The sequence below is a fragment of the Babylonia areolata genome, chromosome 23 (genome assembly GCF_041734735.1).
Source record: "Babylonia areolata isolate BAREFJ2019XMU chromosome 23, ASM4173473v1, whole genome shotgun sequence".
Taxonomy (NCBI): Eukaryota; Metazoa; Mollusca; class Gastropoda; order Neogastropoda; family Buccinidae; genus Babylonia; species Babylonia areolata.
In genome coordinates, this window is record NC_134898.1 from 16,143,794 (window position 1) to 16,160,425 (window position 16,632).

General features: G+C 41.4%; 1 protein-coding gene across 1 annotated transcript in view; it reads left to right on the plus strand.

Annotated features, from left to right (window-relative positions):
- The first annotated feature begins 5,541 nt into the window (after positions 1–5,541).
- LOC143298040 (baculoviral IAP repeat-containing protein 7-like) overlaps positions 5,542–16,632 on the plus strand; it is a 15,929-nt gene continuing 4,838 nt past the window's right edge. Inside the window, exons 1-5 of the mRNA XM_076610703.1 lie at positions 5,542–5,603; positions 6,879–7,675; positions 10,118–10,275; positions 14,754–14,799; positions 15,320–15,445. Of these exons, the coding sequence (XP_076466818.1) occupies positions 7,123–7,675; positions 10,118–10,275; positions 14,754–14,799; positions 15,320–15,445 (883 nt within the window). The 5' untranslated portion in view covers positions 5,542–5,603; positions 6,879–7,122. The remainder of the gene's footprint in view (positions 5,604–6,878; positions 7,676–10,117; positions 10,276–14,753; positions 14,800–15,319; positions 15,446–16,632) is intronic.

The window sequence follows — 16,632 nt, forward strand, 5'->3', positions numbered from 1 at the left end:
TCCGAGGGGTCTGTGTAGAGGAGAAGAGAGGACTGGCCGTACTGAGTGAGTTAAAAGTGCCGGATCCGCATTGTCATTGATAAGTGATCAGAGTTTCAGTGGTTTGACACAACGCTATATCTCTCCCTCTCTCTCTCTCTCTCTCTCTCTCTCGGTGTGCGTACATATCTGTATCTGTATCTGTGTACGTGTTTGTGTGCATGTGTGTGGTGAGGGAGGGGGTTGGGGGGGAGGGGAGAGTGTGTGTGCACACGTGCGCATGGGTTTGTGTGTGTGTGTGTGTGTTCATGTCTATGGCTGTGTGTTTGTGGGGAGGGGGCGCATGGGGGAGGGGGGTATGTGTCCGCACGCACGCATGTGTGTGTTTATGTATGTATGTGTTGTGTGTGTGTGTGTGTGTGTGTGTGTGTTTTTTTTTTTTTGTTTTTGTTTTTTTCAGGTTTGACGCGATCTGTGTTGACAGGATTCAGCACTGGTATAACCGTTTGCAGTCGCCTTATTTATTATTATTTTTTTTAATTCATTTATTTACTTACTTATTCATTATTTCAACCATTTATTCGTGTATTCATTCAGTCTTCTTCTTTTTTTGCTTTGTGTGTGTGTGTGTGTGTGTGTGTGTGTGTGATATTTGTCAGTACAACAAACAGTTAATCTGACAATAAATGGTTTCAGTCAGTCAGTGTGTGTGATAACAATATATATAACCATCTCGACAACACGTAAACAAGTTCTCCCAACTTTCGAAAGCTAAAGGTTATACATACACTGAACGTTAAACGTGTTAGGGAATAAGTTTCCGCTCATCAAAGCAAGACAGCATGGACATTAAAATCATGGTTACAAGAATGGTAATGAATTTGTCATTTACAACTAGGTAGAGGAGAACGAGAGGAGAGAGTGCAATAAGGGGTAGATAGATAGATAGATAGAGAGAGACAGAGACACTGGAAGAGTTTCTTTGTTTATATGTGTACATGTGTGTGCATGTCTTTGTTTATATGTATGTATGTGTGCATGTGCCAGTGTATGCGCGCGCATGCTTGTGTGTGGCAGGGGTCTGTGTATGCGTGTGTGTGTGTATGCGTGCGGAAGCGTGTGTATGAGTAAAACAAATAGAGGGAAAGCAGAGAGAGAATGTGTGTGTGTGTGTGTGTGTGTGTGTGTGTTTCTGTATTCATACACATGCATGTGTGTGTGTGTGTTTTTTTTACATGTGCATGTGCCAGTATATGAAGGTCTGTGTATGTACATGTATGTCAGTGCGTATGCGTGTGTGTGTGTGTTTGTACGCGCGCGCGCGTGTGTGTGTGCGTGTGTTTCTTTATTCATAAGCATGCATGTGTGTGTTTTTTTACGGGTGCGTGTGTCAGTATGTGATGGTCTGTGTATGTACATGTGTGTCATTGCTTGTGTGTGTGTGTTTGCAGGCGTGTGTATGTGTGTGTGAGAGAGAGAGACAGACAGACAGACAGACAGAGACAGAGAAAGAAAGAATGTGTGTGTGCAATATATATATATATATATATGTATATGATAGTCAATCGTGTCCGACTATGACCATCAGAACAGCAAAGGAGGCAACTGCCGTTCCGACTATTTGGGCTAGTATTTGATTATAGTCGAGAGTGTCTTGCCCAAGTACATCCCCACTCTCTCGGCCAAGAGGGTTTTAGGACAGTCGGCGTTGGGATGGTTCCCAAAGGCCAACTAGCCCACAAGGCTGCAGCACTTAGAGCCAGTGCAATTTTGCCTCCTAGTTTGAGAGTCGTAGTCCTTCACAAAAGACTAAGCTGTAAATGGTTTCCCATTGACTGGAGAAACCATTGATAATACAGCTCTCACTTTGCTGTTGGCCCAAAAATTAATGTAAACTTGTGTCAATCTGTGATATAAGCCGAGTGTTGGGCCTTAATATAGTATACAGATACATACACGCAAATACAGAACGAGAGAGGAAGAGAGAGACAGAGAGACATATTTGAATCTGTGCATGTTCCAGTGTGTGAGCATGCGTGTGTACGTGCTTACGTGTGAGTGTGGGCGGGAAGGGAGTGCGGGGGCGGGAAGTGAGAGAGAGAGAGAGAGAGAACGATTGAATAGTGTTAATTTTCCAAGGCGATATTGCTTAATTAAATATGTGTGCTTTTTTCACCATCCCTCAGACACCACCAAAAATTAAAGATATAAGAATGTAGAAGGACAAAGAGAAGTGACCAAACAAGAGACATTTAAAACTAATAAAAGGGAAACATAGAGAAAGAGGAGAGAGAGAAATATGTATACATGTAATATATGTGTGTGTTTAACTCTCTCTGTGTTGTGTGTGTATGTGTGTGTGAGAGAGAGAGAGAGAGTGCGAGTGTGTGTGCGTGCATGCGTACGTGTGTTTTAAAGGTGTGCGGCGTTTGTGTGTGTGTGTGTGTGTGTGTGTGTGTGAAAACAATAAAAAGAAAATAGATAAGAACAATCAATGCAAACAACGATGACTTCACCCCGTAATGACTCATGCCTTTATAAAATCAATTCATAAATTACCCAGTTTCTTTACTGATTTCATTATTAATGTGTGGAAAATCAAGTTACATTTAGATCATCATCAATGTTAATGTCCAATCTTACCGCAGGGAATCAGTTTGAATTCGCACCCGCGCGCGTATGAGCGTGCGTGTGTGTATGAGCGCACGCACATGTTTGTGTGTGTCCGTGTGTGGGTGGGTGTACGCTCGTGTGCGCGTGCGTGAGATCGATATCAACTACAGAGAGAGACAGAGAGATACAGTCGAGACAGACAGAAGGAGATACAGATAGTGGGTGAGTGCGCGTGTGGGGAAGTATCAGTACAGTACACAGAGACACACAGACACGCGCGCACACACACACACACACACACACACACACACACACACACACACACACTGTTCAGACAGCCGCCGCTGATAATAATAAACGCCATTCTTTACCTTTTAAGAAAAACTCCATTCTTCTTCTTCTTCTCTTCTTCTTATGGATGGGTAGCCAACTTCGACTTGTCGATGAATCTGCTACACAATTTCTTTATAAACTGTTATTTTCGATGTTATACATTGATGTATGACACAGTCGAAATCCAAATGAGTTTCGCGGCGTTATTCTGAATTCGTCGACTGAAGTCTGTCTAACTTGTATATTTGTCAGTCGGGAATAACACTGAGCTGAGCGGTGCCATGACGGATGCAAAAGGGGAAACGGAGGGGGCTGGGAGACAGGAACAGTGAGGGTGCAAACAGTGCCGGATGATTCAACTGAGAGCGGAGATTCAGGAAGTTCGACATTTCCGACACGGCTCCGGTCGTCACACACTCACTGACAGTTAAGTGGTTCCGTCAAATCAGTTCAAACTGAGAGAGACTGAGAGAGAGAGAGAGAGAGAGAGAGAGAGATTCGGGAGAGACTGAGAGAGATTCAGTGGAGCTGACACGACAATTAAACCGCTGTGACACGACATGACATTGCCGGGAACACGGCATGACACTCAGTGGAACATGGCATGTGACATTGAGGTGTGAAATAACGTTGGGACACGATATCGACACCGTGACACGACATGACACTGAGTCGGAAGGATACACAATAACATTCAGTGCAACACCACGTCATTGATGACACCGGCCAGGACTGCAACACGACAGTGACATTGCAACACTGAAGACTCCGCCGGACATGACCGGCACTGCAACACGTGTGACATGACACTGATTCAATGGACACGACATGATACCGAACAGGAACTGACATGACACTGGAACCGGTATGACACTGGGAGCATTGATGAGACACTGACCGGGACAAAACAAGGCACTAAGTTCTTTCGTATCACAGAGGGTGATCAGCCGCAAGTACCGTGCCTTTTTTTTACACTCAGCCCGGCCTCCGTCGGCACCATAACTAAAGAGACAAAGAGTGAGCAAAACGAGAAAAAAAATCAAAACACATGGTGACACCTGCCGACAGTCTCTGTGTACCTGTAAGTCTGACACATCGAGAACACTGAGATAAAAAAAAAAGAAAAAAGTTTGCAGTCATTCGTAGGGGGGAGGGAAAGGGGGGGGGGAGCTAGAAATGGATTATTAAGATCCAAAACAGCTCTGATAAAAAAAAATAATTTAATTTTAAAAAGGGAAAAAAAAGTAAGAAAAAATCGGCATCCTTGACGGCGACTGCTTTTCCAAACAGTGCCAAAAAATATGACATCTCCATTCACCACAAACATACGAAACACATTTTGTTTTCTTGTCTGAAGACTGATTGGACTGGGCTGAATTCAGTCTTTTCACCGGAACCAGCTTAATTAGCTCTGATAGTGACGTTCTATTTGTGTGGAAATGGATAATTAATTATAGTAATATCAATGACAACAACAACAACAATAGTATAACACTGACTTAAAGAATGTAAAGCCTAAATGAAGATTCTCCGAATTATGAAGCTGTCTCACTCACCTTCGCACTATATTAATTTTGTGACAGACGTGCTGGCGATCTTACCGGCTGTCGACTGAGAGCAATATTCAGGTAAATACAGGGTTATATCGTTCTACCTTGACAAGAAAACAACAAACATACTCTAGAAAACGAATACACGCTCGAGCTGGTCGAAGTGAGTCTGCCAAACGCAAAGAGCGTCAGTCGAGCGCGTTTCCCCCCTCGCTTTCCTTCTCGCCGACGAGAATATATTCCTGGCAGTGAACGATGTCTGAAAAATCGGGAATTTCCGATGACGTAAAATTACTAGTTTTGAACGGTGTAAAGGAGGGCGAGCACACCTCCCAAGATCCGCTCCGATGTGAAGTGGGCGTCAGCTTCGTGTTTTTAGCATGGATGAACCAGGTCAGCACGTTCGCGCTTCATTCTTCTTGTCTTCTTCAAAGTGTCAAATTTACTTCTCTATCACACATAAAGGAATAAATATATAAAATAAATCTTGCATCATATGATTCTAATCAGAGTACATATGACAGTTACCTAGCGCGCGCACACACACACACACACACACGCACACATACACGGCACAGCACACACACACACACACAGAAACATACAGAGGCATACAGAGGCACGCGCGCACGCCGGCACTCATGCACACACACTGACACACACACTGACACACCGGTGCCGCGAGCAGGCCTTCCGAGAGGCGGGATTTACGAATCGGGGAAAATGGTCATTGAAAGAAATATTAGTAACATACAAAACACAAAATACACGGGCCGTCCTCGTCACTATCCAGTTCTTTTAAGTCATGTGAGACGGTGAATGATATTGATCAAGTGATAGACTCTGCTGCTCAGTGCTGCTTCTGCTGCTAGTGTTGCTGATGATGATTATATTTGTTTGTCCATTGTGCGGTAGTCTGCACTCGAAACACACAGTCCACCTCTTGTTTGACGCGGAAGGGGGCAGCTCAATATGGCGGATACGTGACGCGCGTAGAAAAACAGACATGCGCGCTCACGGTTAAAAGAATGTGACGGTGGTTGTTTTCCACTTCCTCTTCCGTGAACTGAAATGGACGAAGTAAACACATCGCCTGACCATATCAGCAGATGATTGTGATGTTTGCAGGTCAGCGCAAATTCTGATTGCTTATCGGCAGTAAGCGGTTTACCGCAGTAAGCTTCCTGTGTCAGGTTTGAGTTTGGTTTTGACGCAGCGTGGCCTGTGTTGCCGTGTTACACTGCGACAGTGACTGCCGATTACGGCAAATGCGAGGCCCGCATTACAAAAGTACAAAATTAATAGACCTGGGCATACTGTTTGAATTCATTAGTTATATTCTAAATAATAATAATAGTAATAAATATATATATAATTATCATTGACTACCATGCAATTGGAAATAAAAAGAAAATAAAGTATGCTCCTATTTTAGGGTTTTAATTTTTTCAGTTCATGAAATTCAACGAAAATATAATGAGTTCATTCAGAGAATAAAGACCACTTATTTTGAAATTATGCAGCTCCTCACTAGCATTTTAGGGAACAAATTCATTTGACTTTTTCGTGCACTTTTCCCCCATGTACAACCTTATTCCTAATCAATGACAGTGAGGCATTCATTATTATTATTATTATTATTATTATTATTATTTTTAGTATGATATTTAAAAAAAGAAAAAGAAAAAGAAAATTCTCAACACCTGTGATTGTTTTTGTTGATAGTGTTAGGGGAATGTCCACCCCCCCCCCCCCCCCCCCCCCTAAAGACAGGTAGAGAAGAGCAGTGTTCACAAGAAAAGTGTGGATGTTCACTCCGCTAGTCACACAGAAGAGTGGAGGGGAAGAAATGTGGATATAAAAATTATAATCAGTGGTTTTTATTTCATTTCATCCAGTCTATGCCCTCAGTACAAATTACCTATTTTATTTTTAGGGTATACACATCAAACAAGACACAGTCAAAAGTAAATAATAGGAAAAGCAAAAGAACAACAAACTGACAAGCAAGATAAAATAATCAGATTAAATATATATATATATATTTATAAAGCTTTAGAAAAATATAAGGAAATATGAAATATTAAAATAAATAATTAATTGTAAATGATAGAGAGAGGAAGGACGTGTGTGTGTGTTTGGGGTGGGGGTGGGGGTCATAGTGATGGTTGTGTTCTATTGATCATGAATGAAAACACATGAAAAATAAGTATTTAATTTACATTATAATTTATAGTACTCAGAGCAAAGTAAAATATGGTAAGTGGAAGTCTGTGTGTGTGTGTGTGTGTGTGTGTGTGTGTGTGTGTGTGTGTGTGCATACATGTATGCATGTGTGTGTATGTGTGTCACTTTCTGTGTATGCTCATTTAAAAAAATGTTTTTCTCTTTCTTGTGACACAGGGCAAGTCATCAGAAAGCTCTGATACAGGAATGTGACAAAATGAAAACACTAACCAGATCTACACATCCAACGACTAGGACTCTTCTGCTACGCATAGAACACATACAGTGATGTTATCAATGCTTCAAAGTTTGGCCTTGGTTGGAAGGGACACATTGCACACCTTTTGACAGTGTTGAAACCCTGCACAATGTTCTTTTTCCTCTTTCTTAACAGTACAACAACACGCAGTGTAACCACAACATGACCTCCTCCAACTCTAGTACAAACCCCCAAGATCAGAGCAGAGAAAATCTTTTTTCAGAGCAAGGCAGACTGAACACTTACAAATCCTGGCCACACTCTGCAGCCTTGGCACCAGGCCCTTTGGCTAAAGCAGGGTTCTACTACCTGGGGCAAGGTGATCGGGTGAGGTGCGCATTCTGCACAGGAACCCTGAAAAACTGGCAGCATGGCGACGACCCTGCAGTGGAGCACAGGAAACATTTCAGGAACTGCCGGTTTATCAAGGGCGAGGATGTGGGGAACGTTCCATTGCAGCAACAGCAGCAGCGGCCTTCAGGTGCCGAAGCGGCTCATCCGTCCTCCGCTCACACGGAGCATACGGTTAAGACGGCGCAAGGAGGACAACATCAAGGCTCTGAAGCTGGGAGTGGCAGTGCGGCAGCGGTTATGCTCAACCCGCGGAATCCCGATTTCCAGACCGTTTCCAGCAGGGAGCTGACCTTTGTGGGCTGGGCACCTGATGCGGTTGTGCGACCACAGGCGTTGGTGGATGCTGGCTTCTTCTTCACAGGTGAGTGAGTATACTGAGATTAGTAAATCATGTACCAAAGCAGTACAGTTTTAACTTAAAAGAAAACAGAGTAAAAGATTTTGTATTAAAGACAGAAAAAGTTGTAAATTGGTTGATGACATATATACACTTTACATTTCTTCCCCTCAGTCTGTTATTGGCCTTTAGGGCAGTCAAGAGGGGAAGAAATGTTGAGTAGATTGTATATTACAATGTCATTAACTTACATTTATTTTACAACTTTTTCCTGTCTTTTAAATTAAAGGGTACAGGAGAAGAAATATGGATATTGCTGATTTGGATTATGAACAGTTTGTTTGCCTTTTGTATCATTATTTTTTTTTACTCTTCCTCTCTTTCTGCTGTCTCTTTGTCTCTTACCTTCTGTCTGTCTGTCTCTCTGTCTGTCTGTCTGTCTGTCTCTCTCTCTCTTGCAGTTGCTCTGTCTTCCTGTCTCTGTACCCATGAAACATTTATCTAATTGTTTACTTGATATTTTTAAACAAAACTTTTTGATTCATTTTTCATTTTAAGTAAGGTTTGTTGATAAAATTAAGGTGTGAATTTAGATAATGATAATTGTAAGCACAGGTATTCAAAAATGAAAAGATAGTAAGTAACTAAATAAACAAGTCATTTAATCATTCAAAGAAAGAAAATATAAATGAATAAGAATGAAGTAGTAAACAAGTCAGTCAATCATCAAACAGAAATGTAAATGAATGAATGAATGAATAGATAGATAAACAAATACAAATAAATTATTAAATGAATAAACAGAAACAATCAAACCATTCAGATTTAACTTTGTTACAAGAACAAAATATATGTATGGCAATCAAATTGAGACCTCCTTTTTATCTCTCCTGTTCCATATTATCACTATATCAGATCACACAAATGAACAGATTTGAACTTGGTGTTTAGAAAAGACTATGCCATCATTAATGTTTTGTTAGTCCACACAAAACTTGACATTTTGGATAACACTCGAGTCTCTTTTACATTTATCTTTTTTAAACCTATCACATTTAATACTTTATATTGCAATCTGCTCCCATACTTGAACTATTTTTTCACAGTGTGTTTTGAAATGTCTGTACCATTACTAATGAAATGAGAATATGAAAAATGGGTATGAAACCTGGCAGTTAAAAAAAACAAAAACAAAAAAAACCACTGTCAAAATTTGTGCAGTTCATTTATTCATAGATGATATATGCACCCATACGTACATTTATTTTATTTTATTTTATTTTATTTTTTTTTGGCTGTGTGTTTAGATACCATTATTATTATTAATGAAATGAAAATATTTAAAAAAAATATATAATATATAAATTACTACTTGGCAGATTAAAAAACAACAACAAAAAACTTGTCAAAATTTGTGCAGTTCTTTTTTTTATTATTACTTATATATTCATATTATTATTATCATTATTTATGACGGGTGCAATAGCTGAATGGTTAAAGTGCTGGACTTTCAATCTGAGGGTCCTGGGTTCGAATCTTGGTGCACCCAGTGGGTAAAGGGTAGAGATTTTTCCGATCTCCCGGGTCAACATATGTGCAGACCTGCTAGTGCCTGAACCCCCTTTGTGTGTATGCGCACGCAGAAGATCAAATACGCACGTTAAAGATCCTGTAATCCATGTCAGCGTTCGGTGGGTTATGGAAACAAGAATATACCCAGCATGCACAACCCCGAAAACCGAGTATGGCTGCCTACATGGCGGGGTAAATAAATAAAAACGGTTATACACGTAAAATGTTACATGTCTGTCTGAGTGTGTATGCGTGTGCATCTGAAATCTGATTGAATGACACAGGAAACGATTGAGCGCCCGGTGGCAGCCGTCAGTCGGCTCTACCCAGGTAGGCAGCCTGTGGTGCAAATGTCCCCGTGTTTGTAAAGCGCTTAGAGCTTGGTCTCTGACCGAGGGTAGGCGCTATATAAGTATCCACATCAGTCAATCAATCAATAAATTTTCTTTTTTCACTCATGCTAAAATCACACATGTCTCACACCGAATAAAGTACAAGATCAGCACTCTATGTTATAGATGCATTCACAAAACTGCCCCTTCCTATCTCTGCAGCTGCCTTCACCTCTACACTCCATCTTGCTCACTATGATCGGCTTCGGATCCACTCTGTTTACGCATACCCAGATTCAAACACTCGGCTGTTGGCTGCCGTTCTTTCTTTCGTCAAGTCTCCACGCTCAGCTCTTTCAAGTCTGGCTTTAAAACCCACCTCTTCCCAAAATAGCCTCCTTTGCCTGCCCTTCCTTGTCTTTAGTTTCTACAGTTTTAGAGTTATGCATGCATGTGAATGACTGGTGTGAAAGCGCTTTGATTTGTCTCTGCACAAGATTCAGCGCTATATAAATACCATTATTATTATTATTATTATTCTTGAATCAAAATGTTCCGAAAGGTGACGGGGATGGAGTGCGCTGTTTCTGCTGTGATGGAGCACTGCGGAGTTGGGAGCCAGGCGACGACCCCTGGGTGGAACACGCTCACTGGTTTCCCCGCTGTCCCTACCTGCTGCAGCGAAAAGGGGCCACCTTTGTCAACGAGGTGCAGGCACGGGTAAGGGAATGGTTGGATCATCTGTGTTCATACTCTGTTTCATGGGCACAGTTTGTATGATAGTCGTGTCCGACTATGACCATCAGAGCAGCAGAGGAGGTAACTGCTGTCCTGACAACTGTCTGGGCTAAAATTGATTATAGTGGAGAGTGTCTTGCCCAAGTTACATCCCCCACTCTCTTGGCCAAGAGGGCTTTAGGACCGTCAGCATTGGGATAGTTCCCAAAGGCCAGCTAGCCCCCCAAGGCTGCAGCACTAAGATCCAGTGCAATCTTGCCTCCTAGTTTGAGGCATAGTCCTTCGCAAAAGACTAAGCTGTAAATAAATGACTTTCCATTGCTGCTTGAAAATCTATTGATCACACAGCTCTCTGCTGATAGCCCAGTTGTAAGCTGATGTCAATCTGTGATATAAGCTGAGCATTAGCATGACAGGCCTGGCAGAGTAGTGGTGTGGTGAAAGTTTTCGACTTTTAGTCAACCTAAAGAGTTTGGGGTTTGTATCATGGTCACATTGCTTGCTGGGTTAATTTTTGTCATACTTTAAGGGTGGAGATTTTTCTGACCGCCCAGGTCAAGAGAGGTGGCAGATCTGCTGGTGTCTGAGCCCCGTCATGTGTATGTACACGCATGCAGAGGATTATATGCACACGTTAAAGATCCTGTACAATCCATGTCAGTGTTGGACGGGTTGTGGAAACAAGAACATACCCAGCATTCATACCCCTGAATAGAATAAGCCAGCCTATAAGGTGGGGTAAAATCTATCATGCACATAAAACCCATTTGTTTGTTGTTAACAGTCCAAGGGAAACAACCTGCCACTGAAATTGTGAAAATGTGAAATCTTTCTCTGTGTGGTTTCTTCACATTCTTTTGGGTTTGTTTGTTTTTTCTGTGCTAGTGATAATAATATAAAGTAAGTAACAATCTTGTTCTTATTGTTTTGACTCCCTTCTCTCCCTCTCAGTGTCTGCTTCTCTCTCTCTCTCTCTCTCTCTCTCTCTCTCTCGCTGTATTCCTCTCTCTCTCTCTCTTACCTTTCATCACTAGTATGCTAAGCTGATGGGCGTTCTTCCAAGTATCTTTGTATCTGTGATGTTATATTCTAATGTGTTTATTTATTTGTTTAATTTGCTTATTTGTTTCATTTCATTTTACTTTTAGGTAAATGTTTTACTCATGTATGATGTATACCTGTGGTAGCCTCTCAAGGCCATGACTAGCACTTTGGGGGTTGTGTTCAGGTCAAGTATTTGCTTCATCTATTTTTTCCTTTTTTTTTTTTTTTTTTGAGCAGATGGTAGTGTGGTATATATATGTGGATCAGACCACATGCTTTTTCGCCTCCTTGAAACTGAAACGTGAATAGGTGTTCTTTTTGTGTGTGTGTTTTCTTTCTTCAGTTTAATATCTTTTCACTGGTAAGTGATATTAGACGGTGGGAGGAGGTGGAATGGGGGGGAGGAGGGGTGTTGGGGGGTTGGGGGGGGGGGGGGGGGGGAGTAGTACATGTGTGTGGGCGCATGGGGTTGGTGTGGAGAGTGGGGCAATGGGAAGAGGTGGTGGGATGACTGATACAGGAAAAGAGACATTAACTCTCTCCATACGAACGGTGAAAGAGACGATGTTAACAGCGTTTCATGTTCATCCCAGTTACCATCATCAAAATATTGCATGCGGAATGCTCTTATACTGAAGACGTGAATGTTGACAAAGAATACCACAGTTCTGACGATGGAATCTAAAGGTTGGGTCATTCAGACACCCACTGGACATCCGATGGGTCTGTGTAGAGGAGAAGAGAGGACTGGCCGTACTGAGTGAGTTAAAAGTGGGTGAAGTTAACTGGAAGAACTGCGAAAGATTGAACTAACTGTGAGTAAAGTATAACTAAATTTCAAACATTCTTGTAACAGGATTAAGCATTATCATTATAACCAAAATATAACCAGTCAAAGGTAGATCTTTGCCAACTGGACTTTTGATTCAGTTATTCTGTGATTTGTCGGAGTAATAAATGATTATTCAAACAAATGAGTCAAATATCTTCTGAGGAAAAAGACTTGTTCAGTACAGACTTGTTAGTGAGTTTTTGAAAGACCAGTTTTGCTCTGGGACACTCGACAAGTATGTAATATACATTAACTTCTTTTCTTCTCCTCTTCTTCTTTTGCGTTCGTAGGCTGCAACACGAGTGGGCCTTTACGTGTATGACTGTTTTTACCCCGCCATGTAGGCAGCCTTACTCTGTTTTCGGGGGTGTGCATGCTGGGTATGTTCTTGTTTCCATAACCCACCGAACGCTGACATGGATTACAGGATCTTTAACGTGCGTATTTGATCTTCTGCTTGCATATAAACACGAAGGGGGTTCAGGCACTAGCAGGTCTGCACATATGTTGACCTGGGAGATCGTAAAAATCTCCACCCTTTACCCACCAGGCGCCGTCACCGTGATTCGAACCCAGGACCCTCAGATTGACAGTCCAACGCTTTAACCACTCGGCTATTGCACCCCTCACTTCTTTTCCATTTTTGCAATATTTTCTTCGAAGAGCATTCAAATGAAATCGATAGATTAGACTTATGATTGGTCTTGACTAGGAGACAAATAAATTACACAAGAAAGCCTTTGGGTTGCTGGCTGTAATTGCCTTTATACAGTGACGGTAATATAGGCAGTCGGAATTTTTTGTTGTTGCCTATTTGTAAACTGGTCAAGGGAAACTATCAATACATCTATAACACTCTTGTAGATCTAATGGTAATTCGGTACACTGAGAAGGACTGAGCCTTCACATTTGCGCGCTGCCTTTCTGGCAGCCTGATCTGCCTGCTCATTTGAAGAAATCCCACAGTGCGAAGGCACCCAAATGAAAGTTATATAAGTGCCCTTGACCGACAAAAGATGTATAACATTTTATTTCGGTTATTATATCAAGACGGAATTTTTTATTCGGATATCTAAGAGCATGCAACACTGATTTCAAATCTACGAAGAGGAGAATTTGTCTGTCATTTTTTAACCCCTAGGCTGCCTGCATGACGAGATAACTCGTCATGGCAAGCATGTATGCTTCGCTGCCACAATGACGAGATAACTCGTCATCGAAATATTCTGACTTTTCCCTGGTTTGCATTCACTTCATTGACAAAAATAGTGGTAGCTTTAGCCTGGGGAATCTCTCTAGATTCTATTCATAGCTAGAAACCCCGTCTACGTCATGAAGCAGTCCTTTATTTGAACGTTTTGGTTGGGTCACTGTCCAAGTGTTTGCCTGACTTCTCTCCTCGCTCGCTGAACAAAATGTCGGACTGACGCCGTGCTCAAGACATGCGATCGTGACGAACTAAATCAACCAAGATTTCTTTCTTTAGCTGATGCTCAGAAAGAATGGAAGCGTAAATTCGAAGGAGAAGATAGTGATGAACATTTATAGGACGATCTGATAGAAAATAAAGGGAGCAATCAAGAGAGTGGCCAAGATGCGACTCAGTGAGTGATGCCGGCTGTACAGATGTTAGCAGTCGACAGAAGATGACCGAATTAGCGGCAGAGCGATATTCTTGGCATGCAGCCAACGCGGTCTGATGAGAACTGAATCAAGTGACCGTGTGAGAGGGGTGAGGAGGTGGGGGGGGGTGTGGAGACTGAGGGGGCGTGGCCTCACATCCATCTCATCACTTGGAGAAGTCACAATGTATTGTGTATCTATCTCTTAAAAATATATATATATATTGTGGTTGTTCTAGTATGATTTAAATGGATATCTGCAATGTTTGTAATGAACAAGTTGAAAATGTGACAAAAAACAAAACACTGATTTCAAAACAACAGCATGTCACTAAAAATATATATAATGGGAAAACAGCATGTGTTTTGTATTCTTTATTCATTTACCTTTCAGAAAATATATACTTTTATGGGTCTTTCTCCAATAACAAAGAGCACAGAATTTTTGGAAAATTTATACCCGTTTTTTGTGAAAAACCCCTGGCAAATAGATTTCAATTAAATTTTATTTTCCTGGCAGCGAAAGGGTTAAAAAGATCACAAATGTGATTCAGGGCCATGAGTATGGGAACTAGTTCAGAAGTAAAAATGGAATAGTGCTTGCCCAAGTGATACATTTTCTTGTGGTGCAGTTCTGGTATTATAAAAGCTGCTCCAGCTTTTTCCATCATCAAGTACAGAACCATCTGTGTACATTTTTAGACAATTTTTGTTATTACTTTCCATATGACTGCATACAAAGCTTTTTTAACAAGTTAGGTGAATCATTTTTATGCAGATGTGTGTGGTCTATATCAAAGACTGGCTTTCTCCCTTCCCTTGATGGGATGGTTGAGAAGGATGGTCTAACAGCAATTCTTTATTACATCAACCTCTGAAGCACTTAGTATGTCTTCAGTAAAAGTATTGATAGTCTTCATGTGTGTGTGTGTGTGTGTGTGTGTGTGTGTGTGTGTTGCCAGTTTGCCGCTGTTGCCAGATTTCCACCAGCCTCCGGCACCGTGGAAGGTGTGTATATATATATATATCAGTGCTGTGTATGCTTTCTTTATTTCTTTAGTTTAAAGTCTTTTCACTATAGAGTTCTATAAAAGATTTTAGACATGGGGAGAAAAAAAGAAAAAGAAAGGTAGAACTTGTTGTGTATGTGTGTGTGTGCACGTGAGTATGTACCCGCATACATCTTAATCTTTTCACTGTAGCTATAACTATAATTGATTTTAGACTGAAGAAAAATAGAATATGAATAGAACTTTTTATGTGTGTTTTCAAGTGAGTGCACATGTTTAAGTCTTTTCACTTTAATCATAACTGATTTTAGATGTGAATGTGTGCATGCTCGCATATTTTTACATGTGTGTGTGTGTCTGTGTGTTGTACATGTTGGTGCATGTGTGCTAGCGTGCTAAGCCCTGCATTTTAGATGTGGAATGAACGTGCAAAAATGGGTGAACTTATGATGATAGTCATGTTAGTGATGCAGCTGATGATGGTGATAATCATGGCATCTGGTGTCCTGTGCTATCAGGATCATCATCATCATCATCATTCGAGGACACTGTGATGTCATCAGAAGTGGCCAGACAGGCACTGGACATGGGGTTTGACCCAGAGGCGGTGCTGAACACACTGAGCCAACACCTGTTGTCTTCAGGTAACTCACTTTAACTCACTCAGTACGGCCAGTCCTCTCTTCTCCTCTACACAGACCCCTCGGATGTCCAGTGGGTGTCTGAATGACCCAACCTTTAGCTTCCATCATCAGAATTGTGGTATTCTTTGTCAACATTCACCTCTTCAGTATAAGAGCCTTCCGCTTGCAATATTTTGATGTTGGTAATTGGGGTGAAACGCTGTTAACGTCGTCTCTTTTTCGCCATTCGTATGGAGAGAGTTAACGCTTTGTGTCCAAAGTTCTGATTCATCCATCACACTCAGTTGCTTCCCTTGGACTGAGCATGGATTATATTATTTGGCATGCTCAGTTTTGCTTTCTTAATCAGATGTATCATTACTCTGTACTTTTAGCTTATTGATTGTAGCTTCTATATATATATATTGTTTGCCAGCGTTTTCAAGAGGGTTAGGGGTGGGGCTGAACTGAGATGCGTTTTTTTTTCTTGACGTGTGTGTTTCATTGTGTGATGTATGGCTTTGACAGTGCACTCAGTTGCTGAAAGGCTGGTGCACAGAAGGCGTCTGCGTCGTTTGCCAGTGTGTGACGGGCGCAGTAGCTGAATGGTTACAGCGTTGGGCATTCAATCTGAGGGTCCCGGGTTTGAATCTTGCTAATGGTGCCTGGTGGGTAAAAGGGTGGTGATTTTTTTTCCAATCTCCCAGGTCAACATAATGTGCAGACCTGCTTTTGTGCCTCAACTCCCTTCGTGTGTATGCGCAAGCAGCAAATCAAATAACGCACGTTAAAGAGCCTGTAATGCGTGTCAGCGTTCGGTGGGTTTTGGAAACAAGAACATACCCAGCATGCACACCCGTGAAAACGGAGTATGGCTGCCTACATGGGGGGTGGGGGTGGTAAAAATGGTCATACACGTAAAAGCCCACTCATGTACATACGAGTGAACATGGGAGTTGCAGTCCACGAACAGTTTCAGTTTCAGTAGCTCAAGGAGGCGTCACTGCATTTGGACAAATCCATATACACTATACCACATCTGCCAGGCAGATGCCTGACCAGCAGCATAACCCAACGCGCTTAGTCAGGCCTTGAGAAAAAAAAAAGAAAAAAAATGGTGAATAAATAATAGATAAGCTTACATAAATATAAATAAATAATAATTATAATATAAAAAAGGTAGTAGTAATAATAATAATAAAATAATA